The following is a 22,927-nucleotide window of genomic DNA, read 5'->3' on the forward strand; positions in this document are numbered from 1 at the left end:
TGCTCACCATTGTGAAGCCTGAAAGCTGCTCATTGCTGCTGTGCTGCTAATTTTGGCCCACTGTGCTTCTTCCTTACTTTGAGCCCAAAAGGACATTTGAACCCAGAAATGCTGCTATATGTTTATTTTCAGTTTTATTATGTAGTGAAGTCAAAATAAATGGTCATGCTTTAGATTATGTCCTACAACATACAGCGCAATTCTTCCAAATTTGCAGTGTAATTTTTTGGTACTGATGGTGTACTGCTACAGTAAACAAGATATGAAGTTCAGGAATAAAGGAATAACGATATGGAAACTTACAAGGAATTTACATTGTTGGTATTTTTTACAGTATAACCTCCTGAGCAACAATCTGGCATTTGCAAATAAACTGAGTCTTCCATGGAGAGAATCAGAGAATAGAGAATTATACTGCTGAATTATACTGAATTATTCTACTGCATTAAAGTATGTTATATGGACATAGACTGTTCTCAATTTCTCCAATCCACAGACATATCAGATGAACCAAGCAAGCACACCAACACTATGTTGGGTTGGCCATCATTGTGGACATGGATTCCATATCTGTGGAGGCCAGGCATGTCCAAACTATTCCACAAAGGGCTGTGTGGCTGCAGGTTTTTCCTCCAACCAATCAAGAGTATGCAGTCTGACCAATCAGCTGTCTGAAGACTGAGATCAGCTGATGAAATGAGTCAAGTCTGGTGTGCTGCTGCTTGGTCGGAAAGAAAACCTTCAGCCATTGGCCCTTTGTTTCCATCACAGATGTAAGGTGAACATCTGTTTGCATGCTCTGTAACCTCGCCCTTCATATCAAGTATGTGAAGGGGACCAGGAAATAAATGGGCCGGGCAGGAGCAGCAGTCATGAATCACTATGAAGCTATGGGAATGCCACTCCCTCACCTGCCACAGTAAGACCTTGCCCCCTGGTATAAAGAGCTGGGCCTCCCTCCCATCTTCCACAGAGTTCCAGTGGAGAAACAAATGGCTATGGCTAATGAGTGGCTGCTATGTGTCACTCTGTCTGCCATCGTAGCTGCCTGGCACAGCGGTACATACATTATATATTATAATATATTATATTTACCCATGTGCTACAGCAAAGCTCAGCCTTATTATTTTTTTAATGTTTTTTGAGAATTGATCATTGATACTTAAATAACCGTTACTTCTTTCAACAGAGGCAAAATCTGCTTTGGACACGTTCTCCTCCATTTCCCAGATTCCTGAAAAAATAACAGGTGAGCATGTAGGTTGTTGGTAGCAATTATAAATTGTTTTCCTTATGTGAGCATTCATTCATATAGGTAAAGACCTGTGTAAAATATGGCTGTTGTTGTGGTATCACATCCTGATCTGTCTGCCTGTAGGTGTAAGTCCAATCCACAATGGCCAGATCTGCAGTACATGGGGCAACTTCCACTTCAAGACCTTTGATGGAGATATTTTCCAGTTGCACTCCACCTGCAACTACGTGCTGACCTCTTCATGCAGGGGCAGTTACACGGATTTCAACATTCAGATAAGAAGGCAGGATGCTGGCGGCTATCCCACCATCAAAAACATCATCATGAAGCTGGAGGGTTCAGTGGTGGAGCTCTCCAAGGGCTCAGTGGTCATTGATGGCAAATTGTAAGTTTACACTAAAAACCCTAAACCCTTTTCACTATGCCTGCATAATTTAATTAAGTAAATGCCTGTTGGTAAAGAAATCTTTAGAAGACAATCTGGTTAAATTTGATGGCTCCATTTACGATCTCCCCTCGACTCTGAGGACAAAAGTTCGAAAAAACATAATGGCCAAAATAATGTGACTTCTTTTTTCCTTTTGCAGAGCCATCCTACCAGTCAGTCAAGCAGGAGTGCTCATTGAGAAAACTCCCACATACATCAAAATCAAAGCAAAAATGGGATTATTTGCTATCTGGAATGAAGAGGACTCTTTTCTGGTAGGATTATGGCTGAACAGAAAAGCCTGTTATTACCAATATTGCTTAAAAATATGTTCAAAGCTTTAGATTAAAGTGTACCATAAGGTTAAACTGCATGCTAAACACATGATATATGATATCCATATTTTGTAATGTAACAAGTCCAGTAGTGAGTAGGGTTGAGGGTTGATGGTTTTGTTGTCACAGGTGGAGCTAGACCTGAAATACAAGAACCAAACCTGTGGCCTTTGTGGAGACTTTAATGGGGTGCAGCTCTACGATGAGTTCTACAGCCACGGTATACTTTGACCAATGTTAACAAGTCAGTCAGTGTACACGTGACCACCCAACTGAGCTGTGTTTCTTTGATATTATGCAAACAGGTGTGAAAATATCCCCCAAGGATTTTGCTAACTTCTGGAAAATGGACGGTCCAACTGAAAGCTGCTCTGACTACACACCAGAATTAACACAAAGCTGCAACGACATGGTGAGACTTTACCCAGTTCAATGAAAATCAAAATGGAAAAAAACATTCTACTCAATACTATACCTGTATTATGCCATGAGCAGTATTTAGAGATGGAAAGAGTACTAGAATGTTGAATTTAAGTAAAGGTTAAAGCAGGGTGTGAACTACGAGGGAGCCAGGGGAAGCTTGGCTCCCCTTAATGAAACATGAGCTCCCCTGAAAACATGGTTTGTGAAATTTTGGGGGGTCTCTAAAATATTAGCAATATGCTATTTTTGCCATGCATTTCTATCTTTCTGTATCATCACCGTCATTGGTCATGCGTGAGGTTGATTGATTCTAATAAAGATACCGGCATGCATGCTATTCTTGCAATCACCATCAAAGCGTGGCAGTGCAATATCAAATTTCATTCACGTTAGCAGGTAAACTGAAAGCTGTTGTTGATACGTGACCCTCGCATTGATGTATTTGTACAGAGAAATGAATGTGCTCATCTGTGGTAACTTTAACCCTTGTTGATGAGGACGAGATGCCTTGTAGGAGGTTTGATGTGGTTATTAACTTATTATTATATATCAGGTGCAGAATCACAAAAAGTGCTCCCCCAAAAGCCATGGCATAGTTTGCACACTGAGTTAAAGTACTTGTGTAAAAATGTACTTAAGTAAAAGAGAAAATCGTTCAGTAAAAATGTATTCTGAGTGAACACTGCGTTACATTATTTTTAAGTTTGCTCTTATAAATACTCCAAAAATGATTGTAAATGTAAGGTTACTTCTACCCCCACCAGTACCTGATTTTTGAGGGGGTGTGCATTTTTTTTTCAGATTACTACATGTCTAATGGTGTAAGTGCAGAGAACGAATACTGCTGGTTTCAGCAACTGTGTTGAAGTAATGGCTTTCTATTAGGGTAGTAAAGTTACCTGACTGACACACATATTGGCAAAATAAAATTTCTTTTGACAAGTCTATTCAACCAAAACATGAAGAATGAAAGCCTACCAATATCGTAAATACTGGTTGTATGGCTATACAATATAATCCACTCCAACCAATACAGAAAGTGACAGTATCCTTGGTCATACCAGCAGTGGTTGGCTGATAGATGGAGCACATGAAGTGCCCCATTAGTCACATATATTCCTTCAAATTCCGTGAGCTTAAAGGGCCCTGTGGAGTTTTAATGTAAACAAGCAAAAGTTATTGGATTAGATCAGATTCAACTTTATTGTGAGAGTGCAACACAGAGAACCATGGTTGGGGTGGGAGCTGTCACTGCTGATGCTGCATGTCCTTCTTAGACACTGCTTGTGCTGGAGGTCCTCGATGGCAGTTAGCTGAGCACCGGTGATGTACTGGGTAGTTTTCACCACCCATTGCAGGGCCTTCTGCTCGGAGACTGTGCAGCTGCCGTGCCATACTGAGATGCAGTTGGTCAGGAGGCTCTCAATTGTGCAGCAGTAGAAGTTGACTAGGATCTGACAAGCCAGGTTAACTTTCCTCAGTCTCCTCAGGAAGTAGAGGCACTGTTGAGTTTTCTTTATCAAGGTGGAGGAGTTGAGGGTCCAGGAGAGGTCAGAGATGTGGACCCCCAGGAACTTGAAGCTGGAGACACGTTCCACGTCAGCTCTGTTGATGTGAATGGGGTTGTGACTGCATCCTTTGCTTTTCCTGTAGTCCACGATGAGCTCCTTGGTCTCCTTGGTGTTGAGGGTCAGGTTGTTGTCAGCGCACCACATCGCCAGCTGCTGAATCTCATCCCTGTAGGCTGACTCGTCATTGTTGTTGATCTGGCCTATCGCCGTCGTATCATCTGTAAACTTGATGATGGAGTTGGAGCCATGCACAGGCACGCAGTCGTGGGTGAAGAGGGAGTAGAGGAGAGGGCTCAGCACACAGCCCTGTGGGACCCTGTGTTCAGGGTCAGGGTGGTGGAGGTGTGTTTGTCTAACTTAACAGACTGGGGTCTGTTGGTCAGGAAGTCCAGGGTCCAGTTGCAGAGGGAGGTGCTTATGCCGAGGTTACTAAGTTTGTTGACCAGCTTGGAGGGGATGACTGTGTTGAATGCTGATCTGAAGTCTGAACAGCATCCTCACATAGGTGTTGTTGTCCAGGTGTGTCAGGATGCAGTGCAGTGCTGTGGAGATGGCATCCTCTGTTCATCTGTTTGGTCGGTAGGCAAACTGATGGGGGTTCAGTGTGGGGAAGACATCATTTGAGGTGGGCCAAGACCAACCTCTTGAAGCACTTGGTGATGATAGGGGTGAGTGTGACAGGGCGGAAGTCATTATATTATGGAGTTCTTCATATGGCCGCCTGAGGCTGGCTCCGAAAGTTCATCTATCCCCATAGACCCCAGCATTAAAAATGCCAACTTTACAGCAGAAATAAACATGTTTACTAGCCTTGTCCAAAAAATGGTTTCCATCTCTGTAGCTAATTTCCCCGTTCATGACAACTGTACAGGTGGTGAATTTTATGCTTCGTCTTGGAGTACACATAGGAATGAACAAATGCACTTTTGTAATGTCAGCTACAGAGGTAATAATATTTTTTTTTTTTGGCTCATCCTGTAGAATGTCCATGTCTATTACAGACCACATCCTGTCATTTTGTGACAGTTAAAATGTCATCCGCATCGATGAATTGAACTGCTGATGACCACAGTGCATATTTTATTCCCTAATTTCCATTGTAATGTTAATCCCATCTGAATGGGGTTTAAGTCAGCCCCAAAAGAATGGGAGAATGTAGAAGTGTAGGTGTAGTGTAGGTTCTGCAGCTGCAGGTCCAAGCTACAGAGTTGAAACATGCAAAGAAACTGTGTATACCATTTAGCAGACAGCCATTTTGATGGCTTTAGAGTGGATTGAACAAATCAAAGCAAGAAATCTGTCAAATATACTGTATTACTTTACACTGAAGCTGCAGTGGAGGTTAGTCTGACAGTACATAGCATCATTTGTTCCTGTCTCTTAAACATTACTGGCAAACTGACCACGTCATCCTTGCAGGCATCGGACTTGCGGTACATGAATTACCGATTGGTCTCTGGCATCAGAAATTAATTAGGGTAGAAGTGGCACACTGTAATTACACATTCCATTACAAGTATGTAAGTTTGACACTTAATTATGTTGCCTTCAAAAGAATGTACATTGTAAAAGATTTTAGACTTTAAAAATCTCCTTATACTGAACTTAACAATAAACCTATGTTAAACCATGTCTGAAGCAGGTTTCATTTAAACCTAAGATACAGAGAGATGAGATACCTGAGTTTAGGTGATTCATAAGGACACAGCCAGTGAGCTCAGACTAAACTAGTGGTGCAGTTTAAACAGCAGCTTCTGAGGACTCAGCAGAGTAGTTGAAGTAAATATGTGACTGATCCAGACAAAGTTTAGTGCACTAAGCTATGTGACAGCATTGCTAGTGTGTCTCAGTGCCTGTAGCCCCACCCAGTGAAAAAAGCCACCAGCAGCCAATGGGTCATGCATTAGTTTTCAGCAGTGGTGGCAGAAGTATTCAGATACTTTGCCTAAGTAAACATATCAACAAGACACTGTTGAAATACTTCACTACAAGTAAAAGTCCTGCATTCAAAACCTGACTTAAGTAAAAGTATGTAAGTAACATCAGCAACAAAACATATGATGTTTTCAGGGGCGGGGCTTGCGGACAGGCAAGCCAGGCAGTTGCTTGGAGCCCCCGGCCACTAGGGGGCCCCAGCCACTTATTCACAACAACGATTATTGATAGGCCTGGGCTTTCAGGGACCTCTGCTGGTCCCTGGACCTCACTTTGAGAACCACTAATCTATTTTTTCAGTATTCATCACAAGCGTCCTGAAAATTGTGCATTTATGTGTGCAAAAAGCAAATATTTGTGGTGTGCACAGGTGGGGGCCCTAGGGATTTCTTGCTTGGAGCCCCAAGAGACCCTAGCAACACCACCGGATGTTTTTAGATGAATATTACTGCTGCATTAATGTGTATTAATGCTGTTTTGCATAGTCGATTAATTTTAACTAATTTCTATACTGTTGAGTAGGTTAATCTACAGCAATGCATTATATTATATTATGTCTATATATAAGACAATCATTTGTTTGTAGCTGTCCTGTGAGAACCACATATTAGTCAACTTTTCATGAGGTCAAAACAGCTCTCTTTTCAGCTTTGTGACAATGCATTTTACAGCTAATCCAAGAGGCTTTTAAATAGTTTGTCCTAAGAAGTAGAAAATCAAATTCAGAATCAACAAATTTGACTGGGAAGAGCATGGAAAATTGGTATCTGAAAAGTAACTCGTAAGTAAAGCTGTAACACCAGTGCGGTGGAAAAAAAGGATGATATTTGCCTCTCAAATGTAGTGACATCTATATAAATATGCATGAAATGATATGCAAGTAAAATACCTCAAATTTGCAAATAACTACAGTGCTTGAGTAAATGTGCTTAGTTAGATTCCACCATTGGTTTTCAGTAACACATGTCCCTGCACATGTGTGGCCTTTGTTACGATTTTGACAGAGCTAGTGCAGAAATGTTTAATATGTTCAATTTCCTCTGCTTTGCTTAAGTAATCATTTTGCTCTCTGTCTGTCTGTCTGTCTGTCTGTCTGTCTGTCTGTCTGTCCATCCATCCATCCTGTAGAAACCTCTGTGTGAGCAGATTCTTACAGGGCCGGTTTTCAACAGTTGTCACAGCCTGCTGGATGTTGCCTCCTTTACATCTGCCTGTGTTGCAGATCTCTGCCACTGTGGCAAAGGCATAGATGAACATGCAGATCCCTTCTGCCTGTGCAACACTGTGTCTGAGTTCTCTAGACAGTGTGTCCATGCCGGTGGCAAGCCCCTCAACTGGCGAACCAAAGAGCTCTGCTGTGAGTACACTCATTAGACACTGCTAATGAAATATTCCCTGGGTAGAAGGGGGCTTTTGCCCACAGACTGAAAACATGCAGACACACAATAATTGAAAGAAGGGGAAAAATTTGAATTTTGTGTGCTTACGGTAAGCAAAGCAAGCTAATCATCAATGTTGGTCAGTATAAAGAGGAGAGAGAATGTTGCACCTGAAAAATGTGGGGTCTTGGGTCTGAATATTTCAGTCACACAAGTGTTTCAACAAGCAGATACAGAAAATTAGATTAGATTAGATTAGATTAGATTCACCTTTAATGTCAGTGCACAGGGTAGAAGTACTGTGACAATGAAATACAGTCTAGTATATAACCTGAAGTGCAAAAAGTAGTGAAGTAGATTGAATTAATAGTAAGAATACTCTTAACATTCATTCACAGAAAGATATGGTGTGGTATGAGTGGTCCGAACAATATGAACAGTGTGAAGTGAATACTCTAACTTATCTACAGCATGAACATGTCGTTACCTTAGGCAACATATATAATGCAATAATGCCAAAAGTGAGATTTTATATACACACACATTATATATTACACAAAACATTTCAAGACTCCGTATCTCCTAACTTGCCAAGTTAGAAGCAAACTAATAGCCGTGTTTACTGTAACTTTAAGACTGCGATAGGACTACAGGAAAAATGCAGTATCTGTTGAATTTATTTCTTGCTCTCTTGTATATTCATATATTTTATTTCACATTCACTAACACAGACCAGTCCCTCACTAACCAAACACTGTGATCGCAGTGAGTAAGCTGATTTCATACAACGAGATGTATCCATAGCACAAGGCCAGCCCCAGCTCTTCTTAAAGGTTAGGAGTTCTGGGGGAGGAGAGGACACGTTTGAACTGTGGGCAGGTCATTCAGGGGCTGGAACCAGGCTACAACGGTAACGTTTGTGTGAATTAATGTTAGAGAGGAAGTTCAAAACATCTGATGTATTCACAGGGAAGTCATGTCCCCACAAAATGGAGTACAATGAGTGTGGGAGTCCCTGTGCTGATACCTGCTCCAACCCAGAAGCCAGCCACACCTGTGACAATCACTGTATCGATGGATGCTTCTGCCCTGCAGGTACAGCAGAGTGACACACATACATACATATATTGCACACACACACACACACACACACACACACACACACACACACACACACACTGCATTCAAATACAATATATTTTGATGATTTTCAGGCACGGTGCTGGATGATCGAAATGGCAATGGATGTGTCGCACTGAGCGAGTGCTCCTGCAGCTACAATGGCAAGATCTATGGACCAGGAGAGTCCTACTCCAGCAACTGCAAAAAATGGTATGATATACAATATGTCAGAGCATGTCAAAGGAACATCCATACTGGAAAATGGGTTTATTTGCAAGAAAAACTGGAACTACAGTCAAATGAAGGAATCAGTCTCTGGTTTGTCAGTATGTATCCAGTCCAGAGAAATAGAGTCCCAGAATAAGTTCTGCCTTGTTTATTCTAGTTTGTCAATCAAACAAATAGCTTATAACCAAGATTCAACTGTGTGCTGACAGTGTGTGTGAGAGTGGCCAGTGGAGTTGTACAGAGGAGAACTGTCCAGGAACCTGCTCTGTGGAGGGAGGAGCTCACATCAACACCTTCGATGGAAAAATCTACACCTTCCATGGGGACTGCTCATACGTTCTGGCTAAGGTAGCACACATCATCATCACTGCTGTTATACACATACACACACCTCGGCTATGGTAATGGGACATGCACAACACTGCGACACAAGTCTAAAGACCTCAACCTCAAATCTGTTAAAGCTCGTACTGATAAAAGGTTGCAATTAATGTTGGAGATGAAACAAAGTAGAGGTATGCACGTCATCTCTGTACCATTCCATGTTGTAAAGGCACCCATATAGTAAATGCATGCAAATGTGTCCACACACACACACACACACACACACACACAATTACAATACATACAAAACAATAATAACAATACTAAGAATACATAATCTTTATATAGTGCTTTTCAGGGTTATTCACAAATGTTTCACAAAAATATAAAACAATACAGAGTAAACCACAATTACAACAGATTACAATGCATATAAACCAATAGAGGTACAATATGATCGCGATGTTCTCTCAGACTGAAAACAGACTGAAATCCCTGCTGGTTGTTGCAAACAGTGAATATGTGAATATATAATACAAAGTAGTGTGTTTTAAAAATAAGAAGTTAATGTTTTCTGATGCTGTCAGTGTCTTATTACATTAGCAATAGTCAATTAGTTGAAATAATTATTGATTGAACCTTTAGTTTCCACTATTTTTGAAAATATTGTTCTTATTGAGGAATACAGACGTAGCACATAATCTTGATACCTCATAGTTTCCATGTTACCTGCCATCCACCACCTACTACCTACCATCTCTATTGCTATTGCTAAAACTGCTACTACTGCTTCAAGCATTGATACAACTGTTGGTAATCAGAATCAGAATCAGAATCAGAAAAAGCTTTATTGCCAAGTACGATTTTACACATACGAGGAATTTGTTGAATAGTAGTATTAGTGCTGCTTGTATAAATACAACTGATACATCCACTGTCATTTCTTCTATTGATATTCTGTACCATGTACACTGTTATCAGCAGGTATGCCGCTTCAGTTCAGCAGTAGTTGAATAGTTATGTGTTTGTATGTTTAGGACTGCAGTGGAGCCCAGTTTGTGATACAGGGAGAACTGGTGCAGTGTGGAGTGACGGAGAGTGAAACCTGCCTCAAGTCCATTACCTTTGGTTTGTCTGGAGGAGCTAATGTGAGTATGATATGCACACAGAGACACTCTCACACACTATACTATTGATTTTACTATTTCACCAGAAAAAAATATGAATTTATATCATCATAAATTTCCTAAGATATCGCGTTAACGGCTAATGTTTTATGGATGATTCTGGAAGTAAATACAATATGAAATGTTTCCCTTCCAAATCTGTTCAGCATTATTTGTATTACTATAGGAAGGAAAGGAGCAAAGCATTACAATAGGACTTTTAATTTGCTTATTTTCAAATACCAAACCTGGTACCCATGTAGAGTTTGAGATTGTTAAGCATGTTCTTCTTGCGTTTTAGTTGTTAGTTAGTTGCTGTTAGTTGCTATGTTTCTTCCAGTGCTGTGAAAATAATCTTGGAACTAGACTGAGTTAAGTCCATCACAGTAAATATAATGTCCACTTTTACACTGTATCGAAGTTGCATGCATCTTCCAAGGTGTAATGATTTCAATAATAACATCCTGTCTCCTCTCATATAAAGGTGATCACCATCCAGTCCAATGGCAAGGTTTTTGTGAATGGCCTCCATGCTCAGTTACCCTTCTCTGCTGGTAGGAGACTCCTCTGCACAGTGTTCACCTCTGACTTTCTATCTGACATGCAGGAAAAGATACACTACATGGCCACATTGCAGTACATTTTTTAATGTAACATATACCACAAACAGTTTAGCTGAATGACTGAGGAGTAAACAAACACTTCATTACAGTTTCTGTAAGGCTTCTCAGTTCACAGGAAATGTGTGGTTCAGTCCCTGGCAGCAGTACCTCAGACTTTGATCATAAATTCAAGTGAACATAATTACCGCTGTGGGTGGGAAGCAAGTGAGAATCAATGTCTTTGTCAGTGCGACATCTACTGGTCAGCTGGAGCAGCTGCATAGAGATGACTGGATGTGGGGAGATATTGTCACTGTCTGTCCTGTTTATTAAACTCTTCTACTGAATGTCGTTGCTGGCTGATGAAAATGAGTGACTGGCAACAGTATGCGTCCATGTGAGGTCACTATCTCACCTCCACAGCTCAACAGTAGAGTTCACAGTGACAAGGGATGCCATATATCTGGAAAACAATTAAAAAAATAAATAAAAATAAAATCAATTAAAAATGAAAAGGATGAATGAGTGAATGAATGAATGAATGAATGAACATGTTAGTATTTTCACACAAATCAACAACATAATCTTACTTCATGAGCATAATTCTGCTGCAGAAGCTGATTTCAGTAAACATCCAGTGACCATTATTAGTGCAGCTTCAGCATAACTTCATCTGTCTCAGGTCTGGATAGGATGCCAGCAGGCAGAAAATTCTGGATTCAGTTTTCATATACTTTTACAGTGAACTGTTTTCCTGACATGGGCAGACTAGTAGTATTTCATTCTGTCTCCTCCCTTCCACCCTTTTAACAACTAACGTCCTTTCTCCTAACCTCCAGCTGGGATCTCTGCCTTCAGAGCGTCCTCTTTTTACCTGCTAGTCCAGACGTCTATTGGTGTTCTTTTGGAGGTACAGCTCCAGCCAGTCATGCAGCTCTACATCACAGTGACCACTGACTACCAGACCAAGACCTGTGGTATGTACACTGTATTTACAACGATCTGCATGTGCTCTCAGACTGAAAAGATTCCCCTCAAATGGTGCTACGGTTATTAACCCCCGTTTGTTGCTGCAAACAGTGAATATGTGAACAGAAAGTGAGAAAGCAGGGGTAAAATAGTATCAAACTTATTCATTAGAGAGAGAAAGTAGAAATACTGAGACTGAAAAAGTCAAATATTTTGATCTACGGCAGTACTGGAATTTTGATCAAATTTAAACAAGCTATATAAAATGTTGATGAGTTTTATGGTTTTTAAAGATCATATTGATGGACTTCATGTTTTGTACTGTGCTGTGATGAATAAAAGAATGTCCTTACTAGGGATGAGCAAGTACACCACTATCCGTATCCGTATCTGTATCCGTATCTGTTCAACCATCTAAATTAACTGTATCAGTATCTGTAATCGGAAATGGGTGGGGCTTAAATCGGTACATTATTTTAAGTCTTATTAATATAGGCTACTTTGTGTATTCAGCTATATGTGTGTATGTGGAGTGGAGGCAGTGACTGATGCAACACGAGCCGTTTTCAGCTCTGTCTTGTCAAATGTACCGCGTACGTTATGAAACAAGTCGTGAGAACAGAGCAGAGCATGAAGACAGTCAGTTACCCAATGAGGATTTTCCTTCAGCACGAGCACGGATATTGACGAGTTTTATTTGTATCATGCTCGTACTCGTCAAAAATGCTTTATCTGTACCGGAAACTCGTCTGAAACGAGTATCTGGCTCAACCCTAGTCCTTACCTTGACCTTTAGTGAAGGTTGCAAAAGCCTAGCATGTGCAGCTACTTTCTTTTATTTAGACAATAGTTGCTGTAGTTTGGAACCAGATTAGAGTGCTAATATTCATGTATGATTTTTTTATTAGTCAGTTGTAGCATGAAAGAAGAAGACAGACATATAGAAAGACAGAAAGATGATAAAGCCATAATGACTTCAACACTGTAAACATGACATGATTCTTCGACCCTGTGGGGAAGAGTACCCACACAATCAATCCAGTTTGCCTCTAAAATAAAGTCTTAGGCATTGTCATTAACATGATGGTGTCTGCCTGCAGGTCTGTGTGGGAACTTCAACAATAACCAAGCTGATGACTTTCTAAAGCTCAGTGGTGTTCCAGATGCCACCGCAGCTGGTTTCGTCAACAGCTGGAAGACACATGCTGGTTGTCCCAATGTTAAAAGCACCTTTGAGAACCCCTGCAGTCTTAGTCTGGATAATGGTATGTCTGATTTGTTTAGATTCTCTGTTATCACTGTGTGTTCTTCAGAAGGAGTGATGTTGGTAATTGTGTGTTGATGACAGAGAAGTACGCCCAGCACTGGTGTTCCATGCTGAGTGACCCTCAGGGTGTGTTCGCCTCCTGTCACTCAGAGATCAGCCCTGACTCTTACAAAGAGGTAAGTCTCATATCTACAGCATTTAAATATTTCAATGGGCTTTACCTGGACCAGTCTCCAGACCTCTCACTCAACTGAAGTATTTTTCATTTTGTCTTGTCACAGAACTGCATGTATGACAGCTGTAACTGTGAGAAAAGTGAGGACTGCATGTGTGCCGCAGTCTCCTCCTATGTCCATGCATGTGCAGCTGCAGGAATCCAGATCAGCGGCTGGAGGAACACTATCTGTGGTGAGTAGTGAAGAGCTGTGAAACAGCACGTGACTTGGAGGACTTGACATTACTAGGTTGTCAAAATCCTAAAAATCCATATATTTCCAAGGGATTGCATGTCCTCACATCAGATGTCAGTTTCATCAAGCATTAGATAAATCCTTCGCAGAGAAAAACTTTGTGTGAAACCACACCAGCCTGCGTTTTTTTCAGGACTCCCTAGCTCTTACCTAGTGATGGGGATACATAGCTTTTAAAGCACTGACTCACTACGAAGCAGTTATTTTGAAAATGGTTCACTGTTACAATGTATTTGATAAAGGTATTTGGAAAATTATGTTTACTGGCCAAACCCTTCGTGTTGCATTTGTATAGATGGATAAATCTGAGACCATGATGAAACAGTCAGAATACAACAGATTTCATTGGTTTCATTATGATTTGTTCAATAAAGCTTGTATTATAAAAACACAGATCAGTTTTTAAATGCTTGGACAGGCTGACAAGAACATCATGTAGGCCTATTCAAAACCAGTGTGACACCTCTGTGAGACGAGTGTGATGAAGTGAGGCCTTGTATGGGGTGGTTACATAATTTGTGACGTGGTGAAGTCTCCGTCGAAGTATCACATTGCCATTCATCTGCTTTGAATGGTCAATACTGTGCCAGGTAGTCCACTCTGAGTGTAACGTCACTATTTTAGAGTTGCTGACATAGAAACTCACTATTGCTCAAATATTGGTACAAATGGGCTAAATGCTGCAAAATCATTGGTGCATTAGTCCTGTAAACACATTCATGTAGCATGAATGCAGTGCAACAGTTGTACAGCTTTTCACTGATTCTGTGGTCTGGCCTCCTCAGGGAAATATGCCAACTCCTGCCCCAGCAACATGGTCTACTCCTACAACATCACATCCAGCAGTCGCACCTGCCACTGCATCGGCACCACGGATGTCATCTGTCGCTTCTCCTTCCCGCCCATTGACGGCTGTGTCTGTGCAGAGGGAACCTACCTGGATGACTCCGGGAAGTGTGTCGCACCCACAGCTTGTCCCTGTTATTACAAAGGCTCAGCAGTGTCTCCTGGACAGGTCGTAAACAAGGAAGGGGTCATGTGGTATGAAAATCACTCACACACACATGTTCACACACACACATGTTCACACACACACACACACACACACACACACACACACACACACACACACGTGTATATATGTATATTAATGTGTTTTTTATTTTTCCCCACTAGCACCTGTATGGAGGGTAAACTCAGCTGCATTGGAGAGTTTGTTGTACAGCCATGTAAGTTATTAAATTATTAAGTTATTATATATTAAGTTAGTATATTACAGAACCACCTGATATGTAGCAGCCTTAAATTTAGTGCTACAATACTTCCTGACCATACAACTCAAATGACAATGAATGCTTCTGGGGTATTCACTAGCTCTACTGTAAAATAGTCGGATGGAGTAAGCCTTAATAGATCTGAGCTGCACGCCCACCTGTCACAGACTTACAATGATCTCTAATTATCTGTCCAATTCAGAGATTTGCACAGTTGTTGGCTACCTGCATAGCTAAAACACTGTAGTTGACTGCATTATTTATTTACTGGTTTTATATTTGAAAAACACTCTCATCTTGGATTTTGTCTGTGTTCATTAGTATTTTTGAAAGGACATTTGTTCATTTTGTTTCTCTGAGAGTAAAATGTTTAGATTGATGCCAATCTAATGCATGTGTGTTAAGTCGGGACATTCTTAAAGACTGGAAGCCGGGGAGAAGCTAGCTTGGCTCTGTTCAAAAATATACCTGTCAACACCTCTAAAGCTCATTACTTAAATTTATAGCAGCAAAGTAATTTTACACATCTTTTCTCAGTATCCTGTGCTCCCCCCATGGTTTTCTTCAACTGCTCCGCTAATGGTCCAGCTGCAAAAGGAACTGAGTGTGAGAAGAGCTGCAACACATTAGACATGGCCTGTGTGAGTCACCTCTTCTCCAATACAAAGGAAAATTTACATGCAAATACAGATTATTAATTCATAATGGCACAAAAAGCTGAGAGAGACAAACTGTCTGAACACTTCCATCTACTTGCACTAAACACCAAGGAACAGGTCAGAAACTTTGGTGTTATCATTGACTCCAACCTAAATTCTGAACATCACATTAGAAATGTGACTTAAGTATCAGTCTATCATGTATATATTACGTATTGCCAGAGTCAGACCATTTCTATCCCAGGCAGAAAAGTTTAGACATGCTTTTATCTCCAGCGGGCTGGACTGTCACACTCTTCTCTCTGGTGTGTCGAAGAAAGCTATTGGTCAGTTACAGCTCGCACAGAACGCAGCAGCACGTGTTCTGATGAAATCCAGACAGGGACCACATTACTCCAATCTTAAAATCTAACATTGGTTACATGTCTGTCACAGAATTTATTTTGAAAATATTTTATTGGTTTTAAATCACTGCTATATAAATAAAGTTGTTTATTCTTATTCTTATTCTTATCTGAGATCTGAAGTAAAGTTACAGCATTTTTTATGCTGGAGCAAAAATGAAACATATGACTGAATTGCAAATTTACATCTTTTCTCCAGATGACCACAGGGTGTGTGTCCGGATGTGTCTGTCCATCTGGGATGATATCTGACGGTAAAGGAGGCTGTATTGAGCCAGCGACCTGTCCCTGTGTTCACAACGGCGTCTCGTACCAGCCTGGAGAGACAACCAAGGTTGACTGCAACACCTGGTAGGTGAATCATAAGTGGAATTAATTGTTGTAAAGATAGAAATATGCTAGTTACTAGGTAAGCCTGATGTAATCTAGTATGTACCTGTTTACAGCACTTGTAAAGACAGGAAGTGGCAGTGCACCACCAACCAGTGTGATGGAATGTGCTCTGTCTATGGGGATGGACACTACATGACTTTTGATCAGCAGCGCTTCACCTTTAATGGCAACTGTGAATATATTCTCACTCAGGTATGAATGCACACAAAAACAGTTGGTGAACAGAGTAATGGAACTGATGTGCATTGTCAGACACAAATTTTGCATAGAAAAGTGCACATGTTAATAACTCAACACGCTTTGTGACACTCTCAGGAATGAGCCATCACAGACAATATTGTTGGCGGACTCAAAACAATAAAACTTAAATTTCCAACTGTAATCCTGTCCTACAGGTTTTGGTATGATGCACAAAATCAAGCAGAGATACTAATATTGATTATTTGCTTGTGCGTATGTGTGGGTGTGCATGCGTGTGTATCCTTCCTCAGGACTACTGTGGCAGTGCTCAGACTAATGGAACCTTCAGAGTGATCACTGAGAATGTTCCATGTGGAACCACAGGAACTACCTGCTCCAAGACCATCAAGATCTTCCTGGGGGTATACAGTCAATATAAAACCTTTTCAAAAAACCGACTCAATGTGAACTGCTGACAAAAAGCTGAAATGCAAGACTGAGTCACTCAATAAACTGATTCGGTGTCTCTAGAAGTGCTAAGACAAAGACAGTTGGCCTTGCTTTAGATTCTTGCCTTCTAGACATTTTGCGTCTTATTGAAAAAAAAAAAAAAAATCGGTTCTAACTTGGCAGAACAAACAAAAAAACAAACAAAAAAAATGTCAATATATACACTCAAATTGATTTTAAATGTTGGCAGTGATGGAATAAACAGAAATAGAAGAGCTTCTCACAGCTACAACAAAGTTGAACAATTGAGGACAATTATAACAGCTTCAGTGACATTTTCTGGGATGTTGAGAAGAGTGAAACTGGCAGTATATGTTGTAGATATGTAAAGCTGACCAACAATTAATTTTGGATCAAACATTCAATTTCTGTCCTTTTGTTTAGCCTGCAGAACTAATTCTAACAGAGGGAAACTACCAGCTGGTGTCAGGTGAAAATGAAGATACAGTTCCATTCCATTACAGCACTATGGGCAACTACCTGGTAATTGAAGCCAACAATGGACTCATTCTCATGTGGGACAGGAAGACCAGCTTATACATTAAGCTTAGCCCAAAATATAAGGTAATCCTGCAATATGTGAATGAAAGTTTTTGTTTTACGGTGACTACAATGGATTTATTAAGACAAGTTTTATTTTAATATTTAAGATGAACTGCATGATATATGGTGCTCTACTTTTTCAGGGTCATGTGTGTGGGCTCTGTGGCAACTATGACGGCAACGCAAATAATGACTTCACAACAAGGTGCCATGCTGTAGTGGTCAACCCACTGTTGTTTGGGAACAGCTGGAAGGATTTGCCAAGCTGCCCAGATGCTCTGACTGTCACCAGCCCCTGCACAGCCAACCCCTACAGACAGTCATGGGCCCAGAAACAGTGCAGCATTATACAGAGTGACGTCTTCTCCGCCTGCCACTCCACTGTAGGTTGTTGTTGAAGTCAAATTTGTGGTTGAAGCTTTTCTTTATGTTTTTACTCTTCAAGCAGCAGAGCCTAATGATGATGGATGATGTTGGTCAGGTTTTGCCTGTCCCTTCAACACATATCCAGAATAAGATGTGTCAACTGCTGGACAGACTTTGAGAAATTAGTATTGATATCCATTGTCCATAGCTATATCAATATATATATTCAATATCTTGTCCATTAAAAATGCGTCTCAAAGTCAAATGATAGATTGCCATGTAATTTGCTTTGATACCCAGCAAATGAATCCCAGTATTTTAGTGAACTCCTGAATGTTCCTCGAGTGACACCAGTTCATATTTCTCACTTTTAGAAAAGACATATCAAAGTCTTTTTGGGAGTATCATCTCCTTTCATATTCAGATCCTTTAATTAAGTAAATGTAACAATGTCACACTATATAATTCTCTCTAAAAAAAAAAAAGTTCTGCATTCAAAACCTTGTGTAAAAATGCAGAGGAGTTATCTGCGAAATATAATATGAAGAAAGTATATTATAGTAGTCATTCTGCAGCAGATTTGTAGTCATTATGCAGCAGATTTGTTCCTTTTCATTGTGTTGAATTACGTTGCATCAGAGTGTATTGTTTGTTCATTATTGCCAATGCTTTAAACAATTATGCAGCATTTTAACGTTATAGATACTTGAGGTGTTGAAGGTTTTTAAACTATTTTATATACTTCATATTTATATGTTCTGTGCTAAAATCTTATTTTTAAAAAAGTAATTAGTAACTGACTGTAGCTGTCAGATAATTGTAGTGGAGTTAAAAGTAAAATATTTGCCTCTTAGATATAGAGAACTAGAAGCACAGCAGAGTCTATACTCCATACAGCATTTTGTGCCATACCCATGTAACTAATTAGTGTATCATTATACACTTGTCTGTAGGTGGATCCCTCTCCATACTATGAAGCATGCGTATTTGACTCATGTGCTTGTGACACTGGTGGAGACTGCACGTGTTTCTGCAGTGCTGTGGCCGCTTATGCTGAATCCTGTAACCAAGCTGGCATTTGTATACGATGGAGAACCCCGAAGATCTGCCGTGAGTAACCAGGATGAACCAGTCATTTTTGCCTTTCACAAATGTGTGTTAAGTATGTAAAATATTTCAAATTTAGAAGTACATAATAAATGCACAGCTGAAATGATGAGGCTTAAACCCAGCACAAACATATTTTTACATAATTCTAATAGTTTTGGAAATATATCAGACATATATAGTGGTTCCACTTGCAGATTGGCTATCAGAAGAGAGGACTATTGGCCTTGGCAGTGGTCTGTGCTCTCTGAGTGCCCATCAAGTTGTCTGGACTCTGTCTGGACCAACTATCTGTCTGTGGCCTTGGTCATGTCATGCCATATGGTAGAGATACTGCCTAATGCTGGGCGATCTATTGCTGCCATCCTCATCAAAGTCCTGTGCCTAACCTTAGATTCAACAACTTTTGGTGCCTCTTGGGCTCTGCAAATCCTCTCCATTCAAACCCCCCATTTTGGGTTGATGGAGTCCCACTGGAGTTCTGGAACTGCAGAGCTGTGCCACTGAAACTACAACAGAGATCCAGCAACCTGTGCAGCTGGTGATGTTCCTCTCCATCAATTTCACAGTTGTTTAGGGTACCTTATTAACCAGCAGAGGCCATAGGACACAACAGAGGGTACCATGTTGGTATATCCTAGCTCTGAATTCACCAGGGAAGTCTGACTTCTCCAGACTAGCAAGCATGGTGCTGAGGTCCTGGATGGTTGACTGAACAGCTGTATCTCAAAGACTGCCGTTGAAGATCTTGCCAAGGCTCTTGGTTGGTTTCTCCAAGATGGAAAGGACTTTATCTACAATTCCTTAATCAATACCAGAGACCTGGTATTTCACTGTCTAGAAGCTCATCTTGGTGATGAATTTTCTTAGGCCCATTTACTGCCCGGAACTGCTGTTTTTTTTATCATACTGTCATCCATCAAAGCCCACATGGGGGCTGTTATGCACTGCTCTTGGTAATAGGGTCTTTCTACTCAGCTGCCTTGAGAAACATGTTCACCACAAGGAAAACTACGGCCACAGAGTTTGTTCAACCAGTTATTATCTCCCTCTAAGGGCAATAAGAAGAAGAAGAAGAATCAGGGGGAGACATTCCCCTTTATTCGTCACACACATGCACATGCAGGACACTGCACACAAGGTGAAATTTATCCTCCACTTTTCACCCATCCTGGGGGTCCCTCCTCCGTGGCAGACCAGGAGCAGTGGGCAGCCAGACCGGCGCCCGGGGACCCATCTTGTCGTCACCATTGGTCAGGTGGTGATCTTCTTGCATGTTTTTAGTGGGGGTATATTTTATGGAGGATACCCCAGGTGGACACGGGGAGAGCATGCAAACTCCACACAGAAAGGCCTTTTTCCTCAAGCAGCAGGCACCGAAGGCATGGTGGAGGACACATCCCTGGTGCCCGCAGCAAGAATCGAACCCAGGACCTTCTTGCTGTGAGGCGACAGTGTTGCCACAATGCCAGTCTGAAAGCACTTTCTCAGAAGTGATTATCAGGTTAAAGTTATTATAGTAGTTTGAGATTAGATCTTTGATCATTCCATTATATATCATAACATCCTGTTGCAATGCTGCAATATACAATGCAATACAGTGCGATGTCTGCTCAGTATAAAGGTGAAAATAAGGCCATGTACAACCACATCATCAAAGTCATCAGTATGCTGTCTGAATAGTCTTGAATCTTGAACATGCCTATCCTAAATAAGTTTCATTATCTTTTCTAGCTCTCTTCTGTGATTACTACAATCCCCCTGGTGAATGTGAATGGCACTACATGCCATGTGGATCTCCTTGTATGAAAACCTGCAGGAGCCCCTTAGGCAACTGCTCTTCGCAGTTACCACCTCTAGAAGGTACGAGATAACCTTTTTGAACATATCATTTATCTTTTTAACACTGGATATATTTTGTATCCTATAAAAACTGCTTATCACTCCTTCAACCACAATGACACATGAAAAAAAATGCTAATAAAAATTACCACTTTCAACTGATGGTACCAATTGTTTTGATAATGCAAACAAATGTTAAGAATGCATTTCTTACGCTTTAAGAACCACTGTTTGTTTTTTTATTAGGTTGCTATCCAAACTGTCCTCCTGCTCAGCCATACTTTGATGAGGATACAATGACATGTGTTTTAAAAGAACAATGTGGCTGCTATGATAAAGAGGGGAGACATTATAATAATGGTGATGGAGTGCCAACAACCGAAAACTGTCAAACATGGTAGGTCTCATATACATTACACATGCCAGTCAATGTTATATAACTTTGTGGCAAGTTCAGATTGACTGACAACAAATCAAAACTGATAATACATTGCATTTTCTTTCTCTTGAAGTACATGCAGTTCAGTGACTATTCAATGCCATTATGATGCCCAAGGTATGCAAAGATTTGGAGAGATTGTGGGTTGTAAAAATACATACTTATTTTAGGCTAATTGTAAATGATACATTTCCTATCTTTACAGCCTGTACTTGCACATATCAGGGAAACAAATATCCCCTTGGACAAACCATCTATAATACAACAGACGGACATGGTAACTGCATTACAGCAGTGTGTGAGAATAATGGTACCATTGACAAGAGGTCATACCCATGCCAAGCACCTACACCAACACACATGCCCACTGCAGCCACAACTACATCCAGCCAATCTCCAACCACCTTTGTTTTTACATCAACCACACCAGGTAGGAGAAGGTATTCATTTCGCAACTGAATATTTAGCTGTACATTGCGGGATTTACAATGTAACCAACACCTGTATAATGTGTGTCCACAGAGCCAGTCACAGTCACGTGTAATCCTTGTACATGGTCGCCATGGTATGACACCAACTTCCCCACACTGGGAACTCCAGGAGGAGACAATGAAACTTATGGAAAGATTAGAGAAGCAGGACACATGATATGTGACAAACCAAGCCAGATTCAGTGTAGAGCTGAGAAATTCCCGAATGTCACCATTGCGAATGTGGGACAAGTGGTGCAATGCAATCTGGCTAAGGGGCTGACATGCAGAAACGAAGACCAGTCAGGACCACTGGCCTTATGCTTTAACTACCAGGTCAGAGTTCTGTGTTGTGACTATAGTGCATGCCCAACAAAGTCTACTCCTTCTACCATTCCTTCAAGATCAACCACAAAACCCCCAATAACACCTACAACCACTACATCTTCGACCACATCTGAAACAACAACTACAACACAACCACCAACATCTACTATGACTACAACAACCGCCACACCATTGACCACACCTTCAAGCTCAACTACAACCCCCTCAATAACACATACAACACAACATATTACTGAAACACCTTGTGTGGAAACATTATGCTACTGGTCACAGTGGATAAGTTCAGACTACCCTGAATATGGTCCTGAAGGTGGGGACAATGAAACCATCAAACACATCATTCAGAAAGGATATAACATCTGTGTGAATCCAGTGGCAGTGGAGTGCCAGGCTGTGTACTACCCAGGGGTGCCCCTAGATCAACTGGGACAAGATGTAACATGCAATAACCAAGGACTCCTGTGTGAGAACAGCTTACAGTATCCCCCCATATGTTTAGATTATGAAATAAAGGTAAAGTGTTGCAAGGCAGTGCAATGCAGCACAACACCAAAGTTTACAACCATTACTTTCACAAACACGCCAACTACACCACCTCTTTCTTCAACCTCTACACACTCTACCATAATTAAAACAACCACACCTGAGCCACCACCAACAACAGCTGAATTTTCAACTAAAATTCCAACCACAACACCTTCAATCACTATAATCACAACACCTTCTACCACAACTGAAACAACTACAACTCAGCCACCAACAACTAGTACTACAAACACCACACCTTCAACCACAACTGAAAGGACAACAATGGTGCCACCTACAAGTAGTAGAACAACCACTATGCCTTCTACCACAAGTGCTACTACAACAGCAACTCAACCACCAAGTACTTCTACTTCTACAACCACAACAGCTT

General features: G+C 40.8%; 1 protein-coding gene across 1 annotated transcript in view; it reads left to right on the plus strand.

Moving 5' to 3' along the window:
• Positions 1-998: 998 nt before the first annotated feature.
• Positions 999-22,927, plus strand: part of LOC143324247 (mucin-5B-like) — a 50,533-nt gene continuing 28,604 nt past the window's right edge. The window contains exons 1-27 of the mRNA XM_076736585.1: positions 999-1,059; positions 1,190-1,249; positions 1,379-1,640; positions 1,843-1,957; positions 2,147-2,237; positions 2,323-2,429; positions 7,075-7,303; positions 8,295-8,420; positions 8,540-8,657; positions 8,885-9,023; positions 10,037-10,147; positions 10,650-10,719; positions 11,607-11,744; positions 12,837-13,001; positions 13,085-13,179; positions 13,285-13,411; positions 14,259-14,514; positions 14,650-14,702; positions 15,285-15,388; positions 16,010-16,161; positions 16,257-16,395; positions 16,695-16,812; positions 17,285-17,457; positions 17,580-17,819; positions 18,756-18,912; positions 20,644-20,772; positions 20,998-21,148. Of these exons, the coding sequence (XP_076592700.1) occupies positions 999-1,059; positions 1,190-1,249; positions 1,379-1,640; positions 1,843-1,957; positions 2,147-2,237; positions 2,323-2,429; positions 7,075-7,303; positions 8,295-8,420; positions 8,540-8,657; positions 8,885-9,023; positions 10,037-10,147; positions 10,650-10,719; positions 11,607-11,744; positions 12,837-13,001; positions 13,085-13,179; positions 13,285-13,411; positions 14,259-14,514; positions 14,650-14,702; positions 15,285-15,388; positions 16,010-16,161; positions 16,257-16,395; positions 16,695-16,812; positions 17,285-17,457; positions 17,580-17,819; positions 18,756-18,912; positions 20,644-20,772; positions 20,998-21,148 (3,686 nt within the window). The remainder of the gene's footprint in view (positions 1,060-1,189; positions 1,250-1,378; positions 1,641-1,842; positions 1,958-2,146; positions 2,238-2,322; positions 2,430-7,074; positions 7,304-8,294; positions 8,421-8,539; positions 8,658-8,884; positions 9,024-10,036; positions 10,148-10,649; positions 10,720-11,606; positions 11,745-12,836; positions 13,002-13,084; positions 13,180-13,284; positions 13,412-14,258; positions 14,515-14,649; positions 14,703-15,284; positions 15,389-16,009; positions 16,162-16,256; positions 16,396-16,694; positions 16,813-17,284; positions 17,458-17,579; positions 17,820-18,755; positions 18,913-20,643; positions 20,773-20,997; positions 21,149-22,927) is intronic.

Source organism: Chaetodon auriga, chromosome 1 (genome assembly GCF_051107435.1).
Source record: "Chaetodon auriga isolate fChaAug3 chromosome 1, fChaAug3.hap1, whole genome shotgun sequence".
NCBI classification, from domain to species: Eukaryota; Metazoa; Chordata; class Actinopteri; order Chaetodontiformes; family Chaetodontidae; genus Chaetodon; species Chaetodon auriga.